Below are 17,639 nucleotides of genomic sequence, written 5' to 3' on the forward strand. Positions count from 1 at the left end.
TAAATAAAATTACTACGCGATCTACTTGCTGCGGACTTAAACGTACCTCTTTTTGAGTATGTAAACCGTCCAAATACATCCGAGGTTGTTTTCGATAAAATGGCCGAGGAGCTCCGAATGGGTATTTCGGAACACCTCGGATGCCAACTTCCTTTTCCGGTTTCACACCGATCATCATATTGAACAAAATAAATACTGACCATAAATTCAGCGGAATCGCATACATTATGCCGGGCAGAGGTAAAGGCAGGAAGAGGAAAGCTGTAGAGACCGTTGAGGCACCCGTTGAGTTGGAAAGCACGGACGTTTGGTTGGTTGGTGACTCCCTTATTCATTGGGCGGGTCATTACGCTCAGGAGAATGGACGGGAAAATTTGGGGCTTCCACATCAACTGGACTGGATGGGTGTTAGGGGGATGCATTGGGAGCAGTTCACGCACAAGATGCAATTGAAGGTCCTTTTTTCGGAGCCACCAAAGGTTATTTTCATCCATTTAGGGGGAAATGACATTGAATTATTGACAGTGTGTAGGATCATGAATAAAATTAAATTGGGGTTCCGGTACATGCGGGCTGCGTTTCCTGATTGCCAGCTCATCTGGGTGGATATTCTGCCTAGGCTTGTTTGGGCATCAGGGAGCCCGGAGGACTGCAAAAGGCGCCGACTCAATAGGCATGGTCGGCTTGTAGCGTCCTCTTTAAAAGGTCACCAGGTGGGAGTGGAGATTGATAACACCACCCCAGGTTTCTTTAGGCCGGATGGTATACATCTCAGTCAAATTGGTCTTGAGATGATGCTTGATAACCTTAGGGATGCTGTAATACGGGTTTTTTCACAGTAAATAATAAACGCACGACTACTTGTCTGAGATTCGGATAAATATTTGGGGGATAAATTTTGGTGTTAAAATTTATTGTGGCGGAAAAATTCAGGCAGCTGACAGTCAACTTGGTATGCACTATGTTTCAATTTTTGGGAATAACTTGTAATAGTAACTAGGGGTTTCCCCTTTCAGAGGCTCGACTTAACGGTTGAGAGATCCAACGGCTGGGGTTACAACTGTGTTACTTCAAAATTTAAGATTTTTGAGGAGTTGGGTTTTGCCCGGATATTTTGGTAACTCCCAGCTACTCCTTTGGCAACTTTGTATTTTTGGTAGGGATATTTGGATTGGATATAGGGATTGGAGGATGGATTTGAAATGCGGATTTGGATATAGCACTGCGGATTGCACTGTGGAATGTGCGGGATTGTGAGGAGTATGGATTTGGGAATGGGCTTGTCCCTGTAGCGTTCATTGTTTCATTTCAATAAGGCGGGTTAAGTGCATATCGGGTTGACCGTCGGTTGTCTTAGCTTTGGTAGGGCCATTAAAGAGCAGAGCCTACCTTGGGGCTTATGTTGCGGCCTATATACTCCACATATTACATTTACTTATAACCTTTTTTGATATTATTTTGATCTGTGATGAAAGAGCTAGTCATAATAAACTCTTGACCTCTCATTTGTTTGATATTAAACATGTAATAAATATTTGAACTGTTTATGAATAGTTATTTTAGCTGTGTTAAACAACAAGTCTGGATATGGTATTGTTGTTTATTTTAGGTGTAACAGACGTGGCATAATACAATAATGGTGGTTTTACAGCAGCTTCTTTTTATTATAATGGTATACGGGATTGGAACATGCTTCCGAATAACATCAAAGACACAGAATCAAAGTATGTTTTTAAGAAATTAGTCAAAACTCACCGCTTAAATGAGATGGAGAACTTTGAAAAGTCTGTCTTTTTGTATTCATAATTTTTATGTATTAGATAAATATAAGTGCGCTTTCTAAGAATACGCACAATTTTTATAAAGTTGCTTTGGTAATTTTTCAATATTCCTTAACTATTTGTATAATTGTGTGGTATATTATACAATTATGTGATACTGATAGTAGTTTATTTGTGATGAATGTCATATATTAATTTATTTTATCTGAGTATATGATATAATATTATATAATACTGTTCAAATAGATAAATATAAGTGCGCTTTCTAAGAATACGCACAATTTTTATATAGTTGCTTTGGTGATATAATATTATATAATACTGTTCACTAAATCATTAAATGCCAACTTTAATACCTTAGACATGGACCCCGTTGGAAATAAGCTTTTGTACTTGTGCAAATCTTTACGGGTTATCCTGTGCAATGTCATTTATTATGTTAAACTTTATTTGGTAAAACTTTATTTGGTAATAAATTAGATAGTTTTATCATTTACACCAGAAGTAATACTTGTTTTAGTAGATCTAGTATTATGTATTTCATGTTAAGCTTTCTGTGATATAACTTATTAGGACTCTAAATATCATGCAAATACAATATGTGATATATCTTATATTGATGTAAAATGTACTGTTATTGACATAATGCACGAATAAAACTACTACTACTACTACTACTACTTTGGTCATTGTATACTACTTATGTTGATTGGTTCGATATTAGGTATAACTGAAGTCTTTCAGAGTGTAATAGTTTTGAGATATATGTAGCAAGTATTTCTAGTATACTAGAGACACATTTGTGATAACTGTCATAAACACGCTTTAGAAGAAAGCGATTTTTATATTTTGTTCAAATTGTTGTGTCTGATCCTGATGACCCCTAGCATTGTCCTATTTGTCGTTGGTCGGACCCTGGTTTGATCCACTGAGTCTTCATTTACCAGCCTCAAATTCTGTATTTGTCAACATACTTCGAATAGGAATGTATATGGGATAAATGAATTAGTACCTGGCCATTTAAGCCAAGTATAGCTTTGTCTAATTACATGTGTCATCTCTGGCGTAAATAACGTTTGAGTAACGGCCCTTAATGTAATGAGAAAAACAAAGCGTTGCCATCCACTTTCTGATTTTGCACGTGTAAACATGCCATCATCCTTACGTAACATATGCATTTGTTTTTCAAAACCTACAATACTGCTTGAGGCAGTTTCGATCGTACCACTGCGTGTTCAACTGTTTGTGGTGTCTATGTTCCCCCGTCACTAGCACTGTGAAACCATTTACCAATGAGCTCTTCCAGGTACAGATCCGTTTGGTTTCATTACTTTCCCATACTCGTGTTTGATATATCTGGTTTTAATTGACCAGTGTATGCGTTATTTTTCAATAGATATTAATAAAAACAAAACATTTATTGAACATATACAACCCGACAAATATTCAATTGCAAATCTAATTTATTAAATACCATATAACAACAATTAAAGTTACATATAAGCCACATGCATGTAGGGTATCTCCGAGGTAGGATAGTCTGCGGTCTTTAGTACAGTACAGGATCTTGAACACTAGAAGTCACTGTTGGCTGTTGTTCTTTCCGAGTGATACAGAAAGAGTCGAAACTCTTAGACAGTCCCTGCTGCTGCTGTTGCTTACGATGATGACGATGCTGCTGATACCACGGGAGATGTCATGCATGCATGTGGACAGGGGACAAGACGAGGGCATTCTGGATTCCCGAGATTGGACGAGTCGTGAGTCGATACCGTTACCAGAACAAGCACTAGACAGCGCCTAATATTTGCCTGCAATGACAAATGAAACTACTATTGCGACTAGATGGAAATATGATTTAAGCAAAAGCTCTGTTTATATATAATCGCGCGTAGTTTTGAAGGTGATGTGCGCTGGGATGTCCTTTACACATCTGGAAAATAAAAAAATAAAATGTCTGTATAATAAAATGCATATAATTCATTGCGATTGCCGAAGACTATTGGAAGAATAATCGACGGAAAACGGATGATAAACATGACTTAATCACCTTTGGGAGCTCCACCCTTGCCCCCGGCTCCGCCTCCCATACCGCCATTGCCGCCGCCCATACCGCCAGCTCCACCAGCGCCCATACCGCCCTCACCTACGAAGTCAAAGATAATTGTACTTCGAGTAATATACGGAAATAATTGCATACATTGATATTACCTCGGTGTCCTTTTTCTATGTTGTGTATAACTTTGTATACGAGGTATTGGTTCCCACAATAAACGGTAATTGCGTTACCTTAATAAAACAAATTTCACGGAAGTATGCTACCAACGCTGTTCTATAACGTCTGAAATAATAGCAAAATTTATATTTCATTAATACATGTATATCGAGGGGTGAGTGTCAAAAGATTCTAAGTGACATTAAATGATGAAGAAGATAGAACCTTCTAGTGGTTCTAATTTTGATTAATGCGTTCCGACGAATTGGTCGCAAATCTCTTGATGGTTCACCATTATTCATATAATTTAGGCAACATAACGCTACTGTACCTCCTCCCATTGCGCCACCCATGCCACCACCGGGCATCATCATCATGGGCATGCCGCCTCCCATTTTGCCGCCGCCCATTCCTCCGCCCATCATTGGCATACCGCCGCCCATGCCACCGCCCATACCTAAATGTGGTAAAACAAAAATATAAACAGTAAGATTATTGTTTTGAAATGTTTAAATGAAGTCGAAAACTTGTTATATAGATTATATAAAGTCTTTACCTCCGTTTCCACCGCCCATTCCTCCAGCGCCGCCCATGGGCATCATCATCATCATTGGCATACCGCCTCCCATACCGCCTCCCATACCACCGCCCATGCCGCCGCCCATTTTACCGCCTCCCATTGCCCCCATACCACCGCCAGGCATCATCATTGGCATACCGCCACCCATTTCACCGCCTCCCATAGCACCGCCCATGGGCATACCGCCTCCCATCGCACCGCCTCCCATTCCGCCGCCCATTTTACCGCCTCCCATAGCACCGCCTCCATTGGCACCACCTCCCATACCGCCTTCCATAGCACCGCCTCCCATGCCGCCGTTCATAGCACCACCTCCCATGCCGCCGTTCATAGCACCGCCTCCCATGCCGCCGTTCATAGCACCACCTCCCATGCCGCCGTTCATAGCACCACCCATCATCATTTGCATCATCATCTGTGAATGAACATATTTTTTTAGTCTACACGATTCATTTAAATGCAGACTTTGACAATATAATGTTTTAGATTTTAAACAGTTGAATGTCTTCTGAAACAAGTGTGTCGGAACTTGATATAAACATTTGTTAATCCGTTTGTGTTAGTATGAAAAAATAAATATTAAATATACCTGATCCATCATGGCCATGCCGCCTCCCATTCCACCTTTACCGCCGCCCATACCGCCGCCCATGCCTCCGCCCATGCCGCCGCCCATACCACCAGCGCCGCCCATGGGCATCATCATCATCATGGGCATAGCGCCCATTGGCATGCCGCCTCCCATACCACCGCCCATGCCGCCACCCATGCTTCCGCCCATTTTTCCACCGCCCATTGCTCCCATACCGCCGCCGGGCATCATCATGGGCATGCCGCCTCCCATGGCACCGCCTCCCATAGCACCGCCCATGGGCATACCGCCTCCCATTCCACCCTGGCCGCCTGAAAATCGGATACACATTGAACTTGTAATTTTCAATTAATACCATTTAAAGTGATTGATATGCTAGAAATACATATAAAACCATTCTAGTTCCAAGACATAGACAATATGAAACCAGCTTACCTCTCCTGCTCGCATAGCGCTTGTATCCTAAAACCAAACCATAACATGTTGTTAGTTGAGTAATTAGAATAAAACCGACATCTTGCACACTTTATATTTATTTCGAAGTTATATAACTGAATACTTTGAAACAACCATTTTTTCATATGACTGTTTTTATAACTATCTAAATCCGACAAATACATTTTAATTTTTTGTTAGTTATTTGTATATCTGCAACATTGCTTACTTTTGCCGCTGCCACCTGCAAGAGAAAGTGAAACATGTTTAGAAAAAATATACATACGGTATCACGATCTATACACTTTAATGAGCTGGTAATATCTTAATATAATGGCCTTCGCACTTTTATGAATTAACAATTAAATTAAGTTCCTCACAAAAGACTAAAAAACGTTTCAAACGTACCGCCCATAGCGGCACCCATTCCACCGGGCATACCGCCCCCCATGCCGCCGCCCATTTTACCCATTCCACCTGCAAAAGCAAAATCAAAGACGCTCTCGGTGATCTTCTGTGTACTTATACAGTATTTGAAATGAAATGCATAAGTCCAAGCAAAAAAATCAGATCTAAAAATAATTTTATCGAAAAATGATCAGACACATACCCATTGGCATCATGGGCATTCCACCGCCCATGGCTCCCATACCGCCCATGGGCATACCGCCACCCATTCCGCCGCCGGGCATCATCATTCCTCCCATGGGCATACCGCCGCCCATGCCGCCGCCCATTCCTCCCATGGGCTTTCCGGCGCCCATTCCACCACCGGGCATCATCATTCCTCCCATGGGCATACCGCCGGCCATGCCGCCACCCATTCCTCCCATGGGCATACCCCCGCCCATGCCGCCACCCATGGCACCACCGGGCATCATCATCATGGGCATACCGCCGCCCATTTTTCCGCCGCCCATTCCACCGCCCATCATTGGCATTCCGCCTCCCATCATTGGCATACCGCCACCCATTCCACCGCCCATCATTGGCATACCGCCACCCATACCTCCCATGGGCATACCACCGCCCATTCCTCGGCCACCGCCGCCACCTGAAATTATATGCTAGGAAATGAAACAAATCTGCATGGTAAAACACGTCTATGTTAAATAAATAAGATAATTTAGATGTACATTTTTATCCACTGCCTAAGCTTTATTAAACGTAAGGTAACACATGGCTCAGAAGTTTAGTTGTACAATTTGATATTCATGAAAACAGTATTCATATAGAAATAAAAAGCTACGTTAGTTTACGTTAGTTTTTTTTTAAGATTTGTTATGCTCTGTGGATACCTACATCAAAAAGTGAAATATCCATTTTACTTTCCGAATTTTAAATATGGATTAAATAAATTGTTAAAAATAAATAACATTCGCAAAAATACGTTTACATATTGCACCTTTTTTGACAATTAAAACATGTAAATAAATTATCAATCTGACCAAAGTGCCAATCTTGATAATATGACCACAAAGCGTCTATTACGATATGATTTTAATAAGATTTAGGTTAGATTTCGAAATACTGTGTTTTTGATTGAATAAGGTAATCTGTACTTGGCGAACATTATATGAGCGTATGGGGTAACCTAGCACTTGGAAATGTTGCGCAAGAAAATAAATGCTCCCCTCTTTGGAGAATCGCCAGAAACAGTCCAAATGTTCGGCCATTCTGTGTAAAACTCCTGAATGTTATCGGACACGTTGTTTCACGTAAATGTCCACAGCGATGTAACCTGTGCAGTTTATTGACTGAAAACATGACTGAACATGTTCTTTGTTTTTGTCATATGAGAGACAAACGGCAAAAGGAATTATGGAACTCTATCATTAAAGAGTATAGAATTCGCAAGTTTAGCTCATGTCAATGCCCTATGCTGACCAGTGTGCGTATTAAGTGTTTCCTCGGCAAGTAGCTACGATTGCTTAGATAATTGTGATGAAATGGTTGCATGTGCTAGGTGTTATGCTCAAACTATAGCGCCTTATTTGAATCTACTTTTTGTCTGCATGTAAACTAGTATGCGTTGTACCAAATCACATATTAATTATGCATAACTGTATTTTGTATTTTTAATGTGTTGAATTGCATAATTATCAACCACATTAAATTGCATAATTATATAAAATATTTAGCAGCTCAAACATGTACTATATACATATATTATGTAATATGTTTGTATATGTTTATCTATTGTAAATACGTTTTGCTCTTCATAATAGGAGGAAATCAATATATAAATATATATATATATATCTCCCTTAATCATGTGCAATGTGCCTACAAACCAACTATTTGCATTAATATGATATGCTAAAGCAACTGTTTTACTTTCTAGAAGTTCTTATAAAATACCGAAGATTTTCGAAAATTAAATAACTCAAATGACTTAAAAACGAAAAAATTCTGAACTTTTTGGATAAGGCGTTATTCAAGAAACTTTCACTATAAGTAGTAGAATGTCAGTATCCTTGGGCCAATTCCTGTTACATCTCATAACAGCAACTTAGAATTCATATTATAGCTTATAACATGTACAAGAACGATCCAGTGCTGGGTTTGAACCAATGACTGCCGGTTTATGAGCTGTTAACTAGTCAATCCTATCAAAAACTACAATACTTGAACACCGGGATCAAAAGAATTATTTTTACTCGAGATTTTTACGAATTTTACAAGGACGAAAAATCAGAATCGATTTTTGACCTTGAGCGTTTTGGTTACCACTAAATTGAAACCCAAAATCTGTCGAAGTTACGTTTAGATTTAAAAGGTCTCCAGCACTTCATTCGAAATATATTTCATATTGTCAAATAAATAAAGATTTGTTTACCTCTGTAGGCGAAAGAAATGGCAAACAATGCCGAGATCAGGGTGATTCGAAGTGGATTCATGTTTGCAGCTTTCTGAAAAGATTTGGGACAGTGTTATGACTTATGAAGTATATTCATCATTTTGAAACGGTAAGTTATATATCTTCTACAGTAAAAGAAGTTAGCCTAGTTATCCTGGATGCAAGAATCAATGGATTTGCTAGAATATCTATTTGGCAAACAGCATTGATACTGATTTTGATGGTAATGGTACATTACAAAATTAAAACAAATATGGCAGACAATATACACAGTACTCACTGAAAGACGTTCGGAGCAAGTAAGATGAGGTCCGATGTTCACTGAGGAGGCAACCTGTTGATCAGGCTTCTTCAGGTGCTTATATATTGGCGAGCAGGATGCTCCCGGGCGACGGGACACTCCAGAAAGGCGCCCAGTCTGCTCTTGCTCCCGAGGGCCGTTCAAAAGCCATTCTTATCAGGCGCAAAATAAACCTTGTTTGGTGACCTAAGTTGATAATTAGTTTAAACTTTCATCTGAATTACGCTGCATGTTTGTGACACGCGGTTCTCTTTATCACATCCGAACATACATAAAACAACAACAACAACAACAACACAACGACGACGACGACAAAACAACATCATAAACAAATAAAAACGAAACAAGCCAATATCAGCAACTTCATCGAGCAACCTAACGCATGCTATTCGCAAACACATAAAAATATTAAGATGCTCAAAACATTTAAGCTCTATGTTGCTATATTCAAAAATGTATTTCTAGAATTAACATCGAATAGAAAGTAAGACCAGGGGCAGCATAATACTAATTAGAAATGTTGGAACTGGTCCGGCTTAACTAGGCGAGGCAACGTTATTTCTCGGACACAATGGCCTTCACATTATTTTGAAAAATAGTTGTACTTATTTTATTATTTAAAATGTAATGCATTATCGGAAATAGGTGTATACTGTTGAGACACCCCTCACCTTTTTATTCGGTGGTTAACTATTCTACGAACATTTAATTTTACAAGCACAGAGGTGTTCATCTGCAAGGAACATGCAACCCGCTTGTATAGCAATGATCCACCTCCTGTTACCGCGGATCAAAGGGCGTAGAAAGCGTGAAACGTGATCGTAAAGCTTGTTAACACATGTTCGCAACAACGTAAACAACGTTAAAGCGCTAAAATTGTCCAACAACGTGTTGTAGTATGTTCGTAAATACCAAATTACAACAGAGCGGAAAACCTACCGACATGAATAAGGGTGACCGTAATACTGGTGTTTACAGTAACTACAAACCGTACCATCAGAATGGCTATGAAATGTCTGATTGGCTGCTTTTATCACTATATTTTATTGATAAACGCTATGCTACTAAGATGCAGCAAAAATGTACTAAGTATGCTTAAATGCGTATAAGTTAATAGTTTATCAAACGATCAGCGATCAAACACATTAAATATGGCTTGGCACTTAGGTTCACTAAAGTTAAGATGACTGTGGTGCGTATTACACCCATGATCCGTATTCAAAAGAAACTTATGTTAACATTTCAACTTAATTTAAAAATGTGATATTGTACAATGTCTGTACACCAAAACTATGAAAATAAGCAAGAACATGGTATAATAAATGATTACATATCAACAAATTAGAAATAAAGAAGTAGAGGATATTAAAAAATAATTTTCATTCAAACAATCGCAATTTTCTCCATGTTTTTTAACTTCATTTTTTTAAACCAAGTAAATTTATGAATACAGCCCCTATAGCAGGTCTGCATGTCAAGGCCACAAACCGCTTTATTTTCCTATAATGACATATGTAAACGTATTAGTTTATATTCTTGCGACTAAACTTTATCCGCTTCAACTGGTCCATACCCGGGTATGTTAGAAATAGGGCTCAATTCATAACAACCACTCTCCCTCACACTGAATGAGTAGATCCTCTGTAACCACATAACGGTTCAGATATCTAGTGAAAGGTCTATCCGTATTCACAGGTGTGTTTTCGTGTGAGTGGGACATTTGTGAGTGCTCGCTAGGTCACTTGGACCGTCCTCGAGGATTGGTTGTGAATAGGAATTGAATGAGTGTGAGTGTTAAATGTACATGGCAAGTAAAAAAGATGGAATATGTCAGGAATTTGCAACACCTAAGGGAAATCCGCGTTCCCAGACAATATTTTAGAGATTAGGATAATCTATTGGAAAACTTCAATCACGTGAAATTCTAAAAAAATGAATGAAGTCTGAGACTGTTCGTAATCACTGCCCCTGGAGTCTTTCCGTGATTCTAGAGTTTGAAGTGTTTCCTTAATTATCGTATTTCCCTGATACTGAGGATACCTGATACCGTTTCGAGGCCTGGAGAATTTTCGTGATACTGGAGTCTGTATTTTCTATCGAAATGCTCGAAACCACGGACATACTCTAGGTCCCGATATCACGGAAAAATCAAGGCTTCAGTATCATGGTAAATAATCCTGGCACTAGTATCACGGAAATACCCCAGGTCCCGCTATCATGGAAATACTACAAGCCGCATTATTACGGAAATTCTCCAAGCCCCAGTTTCACGGAAGTACTCAATGCTACAATGTCACGAAAATAACCTAAGTACCAGTAGCAGGGAAATATTCAAGGCTCCAGTATCACGGAAATACTCCTGTACACAACATCACGGAAATACTCCAGTCTCCAGTATCCCAGAAATACTCAAGGTATTACGGAAATACACAAGGCTCCAGTATTACGGAAATACACTCAACGCTCCAGTATCCCAGAAATACTCAAGGCTCTAGTATTACGGAAATACTCCGGTACCCAGTGTCACGGAAATACTCAAGGCTCTAGTATTACGGAAATACTCCGGTACCCAGTATCACGGAAATACTCAAGGCTCTAGTATTACGGAAATACTCCGGTACCCAGTGTCACGAAAATACTCAAGGCTCTAGTATTACGGAAATACTCCGGTACCCAGTGTCACGGAAATACTCAAGGCTCTAGTGTTACGGAAATACTCCGGTACCCAGTGTCACGGAAATACTCAAGGCTCTAGTATGACGGAAATACTCCGGTACCCAGTGTCACGGAAATACTCAAGGCTCTAGTATTACGGAAATACTCCGGTACCCAGTGTCACGGAAATGCTCAAGGCTCTAGTATTACGGAAATACTCCGGTACCCAGTGTCACGGAAATACTCAAGGCTCTAGTATTACGGAAATACTCCGGTACCCAGTATCACGGAAATACTCAAGGCTCTAGTATTACGGAAATACTCCGGTACCCAGTGTCACGGAAATACTCAAGGCTCTAGTATTACGAAAATACTCCGGTACCCAGTGTCACGAAAATACTCAAGGCTCTAGTATTACGGAAATACTCCGGTACCCAGTGTCACGAAAATACTCCAGTCTCCATTATCACTGGAAATACGGTCATTTCTCAAGCTCAACTCATGTACAACTGCTTAAAACATATGCAACTTAATATGGTTACAATTTTATGCAGGGTTTACGCGATCTTTTTGCATGACTCGGCGATGATCAAGGTTGTGACTCTTGACTCGTTCATCTCTTGGTGGTAGAGCGCCCGCATCGGGTGCAAAAGGTCCCGGGTCAATTCCGGACTGCGTCTTTCATAGAGACGTTCAAAATAAAGCTCCGAGGCTCGGGATTGGAGGATAGTGCTGGGAAATGGGAAGTATTCAGTATTGGTTAAACCCGTGCATCGCTGTATGACATCTGACACGTTAAAGAACCAAGAGGTCTCTTCGAAGAGCCAGGATATCGCACTCGGGTCTCCTTATATCTAACTCGTTATCTTTTTAATGTTAATATCAAGATGTGACTGGGAATTGCAATTACTTCTGTCTACGGTACATAAAAAACGTGAGACTTGACAGCGTGGTCAAGCCATACTACAACCATTGTCACGGGTATATCTTTATAACCTCTATACAGCACAGGAACACAACGAAACCTATACGGTTCCAACTTGTGATATGGGTAGATGCTTATCTAGCCATTACGTTATTCTGCGTTGCAGTGCCGACCTGCCTTTTGTGTATTTTATATCGACAAAAGAGCATCGCATGCCAATTATTTCGAGATGTTTAATCCATTTTGGGCTTTAAAAATGACTCCGCCTGGAAACACTTTTCTGCTAGACACAACTTTACCCTTGTACCGTTCACAAATAGTTTAATACCGTAAATGCAATATTATCTTTGTATGTATATAAACACTAATTGTTTTGTAACGAGCATTGACAAACATGTTCTCAATACTTATCAATTTTACAACTGTAGGTTTTGGACGGACAGGATAATATATAATGTAGACATGCACAAAACGCATGTATTATGAGCAACCAACTGCATTAAATAAATAAATGTGCACATACACTAAAATAAATTATAACAAGTGCAAAACATCAAAACAACTATTGAAGCACACAGCAACAAGGTTCATCAAACAGTCAGTCATTCACAGATTCGTATTCGCAAAACAAAACTTATGGGTCATTTCAGCTATCAAATTCTAATGAATTTGGATAATTTCAATTTATCTCAATATCTTTGAGTGTTTTTATAAATCAAATTAACGTTCTTGTGTTTGGTGGCGTACACAATATTGTCAATAAGTGGCGTTCAACACGCACAAATAATGTTCGTGATTGTCCATGTTTAGACTTGTAGGAGGAGGGCAACACCGCCAAGGATCCACTTACTAGGCTTCTCCTTTGTCTTCAGGTTGAATGTCCAAACATACGTGGGACCACGGGTCTTCGTTTTGTAGACGGGGCACTCGTAAATGTTCCTGACGTCCTGGCGGTCCACAGGGATGGCCTTGAGGAAGATGACGGGCATAGGCGGGGCCAGCTCCTTGAGGCGAGCCTCGTTGATCATGCTGGTCTGCATGTCCCAGCGGGCACCCTCCATGTACAGACCGTGTATGTAGGCGCCCTCACGCGGCGGGCCAGCCATGTCTTCGCGGGACTTCTTTGTTACGTCACACTGCAGACACATGCGATCGAGTGGCCATTCATTCTTCCTGGCCATCTGCTGCATGATGGCGGTAAGGAAGGACTGCGGGTTGAAGAATCCTCCAAGCCAAACGGCTGCTGGCAGTTGGAAATCTGATGTCCACGTCTCCAGCTCCTTCACCCTCTGCAGCAGGTCGACGTACCAGGCACCGAGTAACATCAGGGACGGGTAGGCCTTCACGGACCATGATGCGGGCACCATGTCAAGGAAAAGAGCGTTACCAAGCTCCTCCATATCTGCCGTGATAGTCAGCTCACCCTACAATATCCACAAAATACAATAATGCACGTATACGTTTTCATATGCCGTAAGCTAGTTTTATACATCAATAACTGATGTCTTGCACTGTAATGATTTCAAATGTGATTCATAACTATATTTGTCCAGAATAGTACAGAAATGTTTTAAAATTGTTTTATGACAATACCTTAAGACCAAGATCCAGTTCCTTGAGAGAGCGCCTGATCTGCGAGGTGAGTCCATTCATTCTCTCAGTTTCTTGGAAAGCGACCACGACATAGGGCGTCCTCTCCTCTGGCGGCACCTTGCCCATGATCTCAATCATGTTGAACTCTTCCGGCAGCTTCTCCAAGATCTCATCTAGGATACCCTTGATCTACACATCACAAGAACAAACAAAAACAATTAGTGTGCCCACTGACTTGACAATCGGTAATTATATTTCAATTATCAAATACTAGTTAGTGTGTTATAATCTCAAACAATAGTAAAACAACAATTTAAGTTTTCCCTTATTTCTATTTATCAAGCATAAATATATGTCAAATACGTTTACCTTTTCCTCTCTGGTCACTCCCCCAGCAGCAGCGGCGCCGGAGTCACGAGGCTGCATCTCAAACACGATCCTGAACAGATTCTCAGAGATGTTTGTGAGGAACTCAATTTCGGCGTTGGGGTGGAGGCCGTACAGGTAGGGGGTCTCAGGGGGCAGGCACTCGTCTATGTAGTTGTGATATCCCTTGTAGTCCATGTTGGACGGCACCGGGAAGCCTGGGGCCAGGTAAAGCTCACCTTCCAACTGTAAGGTGAAAAGAAAGAATATTTATTATCATGTTATCTAATAGCTTGGATATTCCCATGTCTCTTGCTTTACTTTTAAGACAAATATTGAATCAAAGTCTATTGCAGTTACAAAGATAAGAAATTCAAGTATTTGTTTTAGTCTACAATCAATTGACTAAGTTTTATTTCCTTACCATATCTGGGTGCATGTACACCTGCAGATAGGTCCGGCACAGGTTCCTGTCCCAATCGTCTGTGATGTGACCGCCATACATAATCTCTCCAAACAGGTACCGTAAGTCCTCCCATGGAACCTACACCATAATAAAAAAAACCTTTGAAATTTAAATTGCACAAACAGAAAACACTTCATCTGCAAAATATAAACCCACCTATTGTGAATAATTTTTCTAAATTATTGAGCTACTTAGAAATTCAGATGTTTTAAGGGAGTAGAAAAACCAATACATCAAGTAAGGTATTGTACCTTGGGGTTTGCCTCCAAGTAGTTGTAAAGGACGTTGACAGAGATGGTGAGATCTCCAGTGTTGAAGGGATATACTCTGTTCCAGCCCTGAGCACCGAACTTCCTACGCTCACACACCACTGCGTGAAAATAGCACAGGGAAAACAGGATTGACTTGAACTCCGTCTCCCTCGCACACATCTCGAGGGTTTCCTGTTTACCAAAAACATTAATATAATACATTACATCCACATTGTTCATGTTTTATGAAATACTGAGTTCTTTTAACAAGAAAAATTATTGAGTTCCACTGATTGTATTGGAATATGTGAAATCTCCTTAACAGATAAAATGGTTTTCTTGCTGAATTTCTTATTTATTTCAAAAAGTGTTGAGCAATACCTGTGAGAAGTTGTCAAGGGACTTGTGCAGGTTGGCCATCATGCCTGATGGGGGCTCGTTAGTGATCTTGATGGATGCCTGCAGGATGCCCTGAGGTATGATGTGGGACTCTGCGGTGGCCGAGGGCTCTGCGCTCACGAACAGCCTATAATTCTCATTGCTGCTTACAGAGTATTGATCTACCAGCTTCTCCAGTTTTGGTAACCACTTGGCCACCAAGTGCACATTCTGTAATTTGACAGCAATAAGTGATAGCTACAAAAACAATACACTGTCAACATGAAAACTAATGTCACACCCTTATTGGGTATTAATATCTATTCACATTGTAACAAAAGAACAACTGTTCTATTCTAAACATATTTTGTTGTATTTCAAGAATTATGCAGCCAGTCTCACCTGCAGGACGACCCAGTGCCCCTCCTTTGATCCGAGCTCCATCTTCTGTTCTGCGACCACCTCCTGACCCTGACCCAAGGACACATTGTGAAAGTTGCCGTTGTCTGCAGTGAACTGCAGCTTGTTACCTAGTTTCTCTACGTCCTTGAGTGGATCCACGCCTGGCGACAGGATAAAGAAGATTGGGGTTCCGATACCTGACTCCTCGTAAGACTTCGCAAACTCAGTGGCACGACCCTCAACAAACTTGGTTCCCATCTTCTCCTCAATAAACAACCTATGGAAGAAAGTAATGCCTGTACCAACATGTATGACCTGAGACCCTGTTAGGTTAACCTTTCATATCTAAATTTTCATTGATAATCGTAAACAGTAGAATGACGTTCTCTACAAGAATTATTTATAATTAGTGACTATATAGTATGTAACTTACCTGAGGGCATATGTCATTCTGTCAGGTCTGAGGGCTCTCATCATGCATAGTTTCTGCAGGGAGGACTTGTTCTTCCATTCCTGTGGGAACTTCTCCTTCTCCGGACACTCACTCTCCACAAACTTTTTCCAGCGCTTAGCAGAACCCTCGATGTCACGGTCCAGGTTCCTGAACTCCTCCATGTTTGCCAACGACTGTAGATACACATGTACATGCAATTGTGTGTAATTTAGAACATTCAACCTTTTCTATAGTACAGTAGCTTTACTGTCAATCAAGTTTCAGTTCAGTAAAACGTGCTTAAACGTTAATAATAGTAGAAGTTGAAATATTAAATCACTATTAGAAATGACGCATACAGTAATGAGTTGTAATTCTGTTCTCCTTCAATCATTAACAGGACCTAAGAGACACAAAGTTGACAAAAGACATTACCTTGATTCCTCCCCAGCCATTGTTCGATAGAAAGTCAACTGGTGTGGTGACATTTGGGATGGCCGGGAAGCGCAGCAGAAAGTCTAGCTCTGATGGGTTGATGTCTTTGCTCATCAGCATGATCTGCAACATACAGGTTTTTAACATAGGTGAGCATACCAGTTTGCTATCAAACTTTGTCGCTCTTAAAAATGGTCGAAATTACCACAACCCGCAAGACCTGCACTGGTTAAATGCTACTTTTGCTTTGTCAAATACTTGAACTTATAAAGCAGGGCTAGTTCAATTTCGTTATACCTGACAATTGTGTTAGAATAGCTAGGGTCATGTTCATCAAAAAACTGACTAACCATAACTGGCTACTTGCCAATTATAATTGAATGAAAAAAAGAGAATAGTTTATGGAACTTTTTAATGATGTTACAACAGGAGAGGAAAATACATTTGTACTTCGAATGTCCTGCAAACAATGTTAATCATGTCTTATTTTATAGAGTAGATTACCTGGAAGCACATCTGTGTGGTGAATATGAGTTTGTCCTTCTCAAATAGACCCCTGGTGGTGTAAGTGTATACGGAGAATGTGATGCAGTCTATCAGGTTTATCACACGGACCCTCACCTCCTCCGCAGGCTCAGAACGGTCAATGGCCTTCTCAAACACAACACTGAATGCCTGTAAACAAGTTGCATAGTTATAACATTTACATTTCTTTGGAGAAATGCCAACATTGGTTTTGTGAATATATGCTTAACATATCATATATTACTGTTAACGTTTGGTTAAGTGTGTTCAATTTATATGTCTATATACATCATTGCAATGATTTTTTAGTTGCAAAAGGTGTCTTTTATGAAGACCATCATTTCCATGTTTTTAATTTACGACTATACGGTCCCATCAAACTAATCCCTGCAGTGTCATTTGGTTTCTATTAATCTATTTTAAATCAACAATAAATACAGCTGAAT

At 40.2% G+C, this 17,639-nt stretch overlaps 2 protein-coding genes across 2 annotated transcripts in view; both read right to left on the reverse strand.

Annotated features, from left to right (window-relative positions):
• Window positions 1-3,226: 3,226 nt before the first annotated feature.
• On the reverse strand, window positions 3,227-8,778 carry LOC128229897 (uncharacterized). The gene is made up of 11 exons (XM_052941798.1): window positions 8,744-8,778; window positions 8,443-8,515; window positions 6,214-6,657; window positions 6,012-6,080; window positions 5,833-5,847; window positions 5,604-5,630; window positions 5,166-5,479; window positions 4,553-4,991; window positions 4,328-4,453; window positions 3,832-3,927; window positions 3,227-3,714 (listed from the first exon to the last, which is right to left on the reverse strand). Exons 2-11 carry the CDS (start codon window positions 8,501-8,503, stop codon window positions 3,707-3,709), a joined length of 1,599 nt encoding a protein of 532 aa, XP_052797758.1. The 5' UTR covers window positions 8,504-8,515; window positions 8,744-8,778; the 3' UTR covers window positions 3,227-3,706.
• A 3,867-nt stretch (window positions 8,779-12,645) lies between these two features.
• Window positions 12,646-17,639, reverse strand: part of LOC128230464 (dynein beta chain, ciliary-like) — a 30,479-nt gene continuing 25,485 nt past the window's right edge. The window contains 10 exon segments of the mRNA XM_052942738.1: window positions 12,646-13,768; window positions 13,938-14,126; window positions 14,307-14,549; window positions 14,728-14,847; window positions 15,021-15,212; window positions 15,402-15,629; window positions 15,801-16,077; window positions 16,234-16,427; window positions 16,669-16,791; window positions 17,173-17,343. Of these exon segments, the coding sequence (XP_052798698.1) occupies window positions 13,151-13,768; window positions 13,938-14,126; window positions 14,307-14,549; window positions 14,728-14,847; window positions 15,021-15,212; window positions 15,402-15,629; window positions 15,801-16,077; window positions 16,234-16,427; window positions 16,669-16,791; window positions 17,173-17,343 (2,355 nt within the window). The 3' untranslated portion in view covers window positions 12,646-13,150.

Source organism: Mya arenaria, chromosome 4 (assembly GCF_026914265.1).
Source record: "Mya arenaria isolate MELC-2E11 chromosome 4, ASM2691426v1".
Lineage (NCBI taxonomy): Eukaryota > Metazoa > Mollusca > Bivalvia > Myida > Myidae > Mya > Mya arenaria.

Coding starts and splice junctions, on each gene's coding strand:
- LOC128229897 (XM_052941798.1), bottom strand. CDS start 8,503: ATGAATCCACTTCGAATCACCCTGATCTCGGCATTGTTTGCCATTTCT. Junction 6,658..8,442: donor CATTTCTTTCGCCTACAGAG/GTAAACAAATCT, acceptor ATATAATTTCAG/GTGGCGGCGGTGGCCGAGGA. Junction 3,928..4,327: donor GGGTGGCGCAATGGGAGGAG/GTACAGTAGCGT, acceptor TTGACTTCGTAG/GTGAGGGCGGTATGGGCGCT.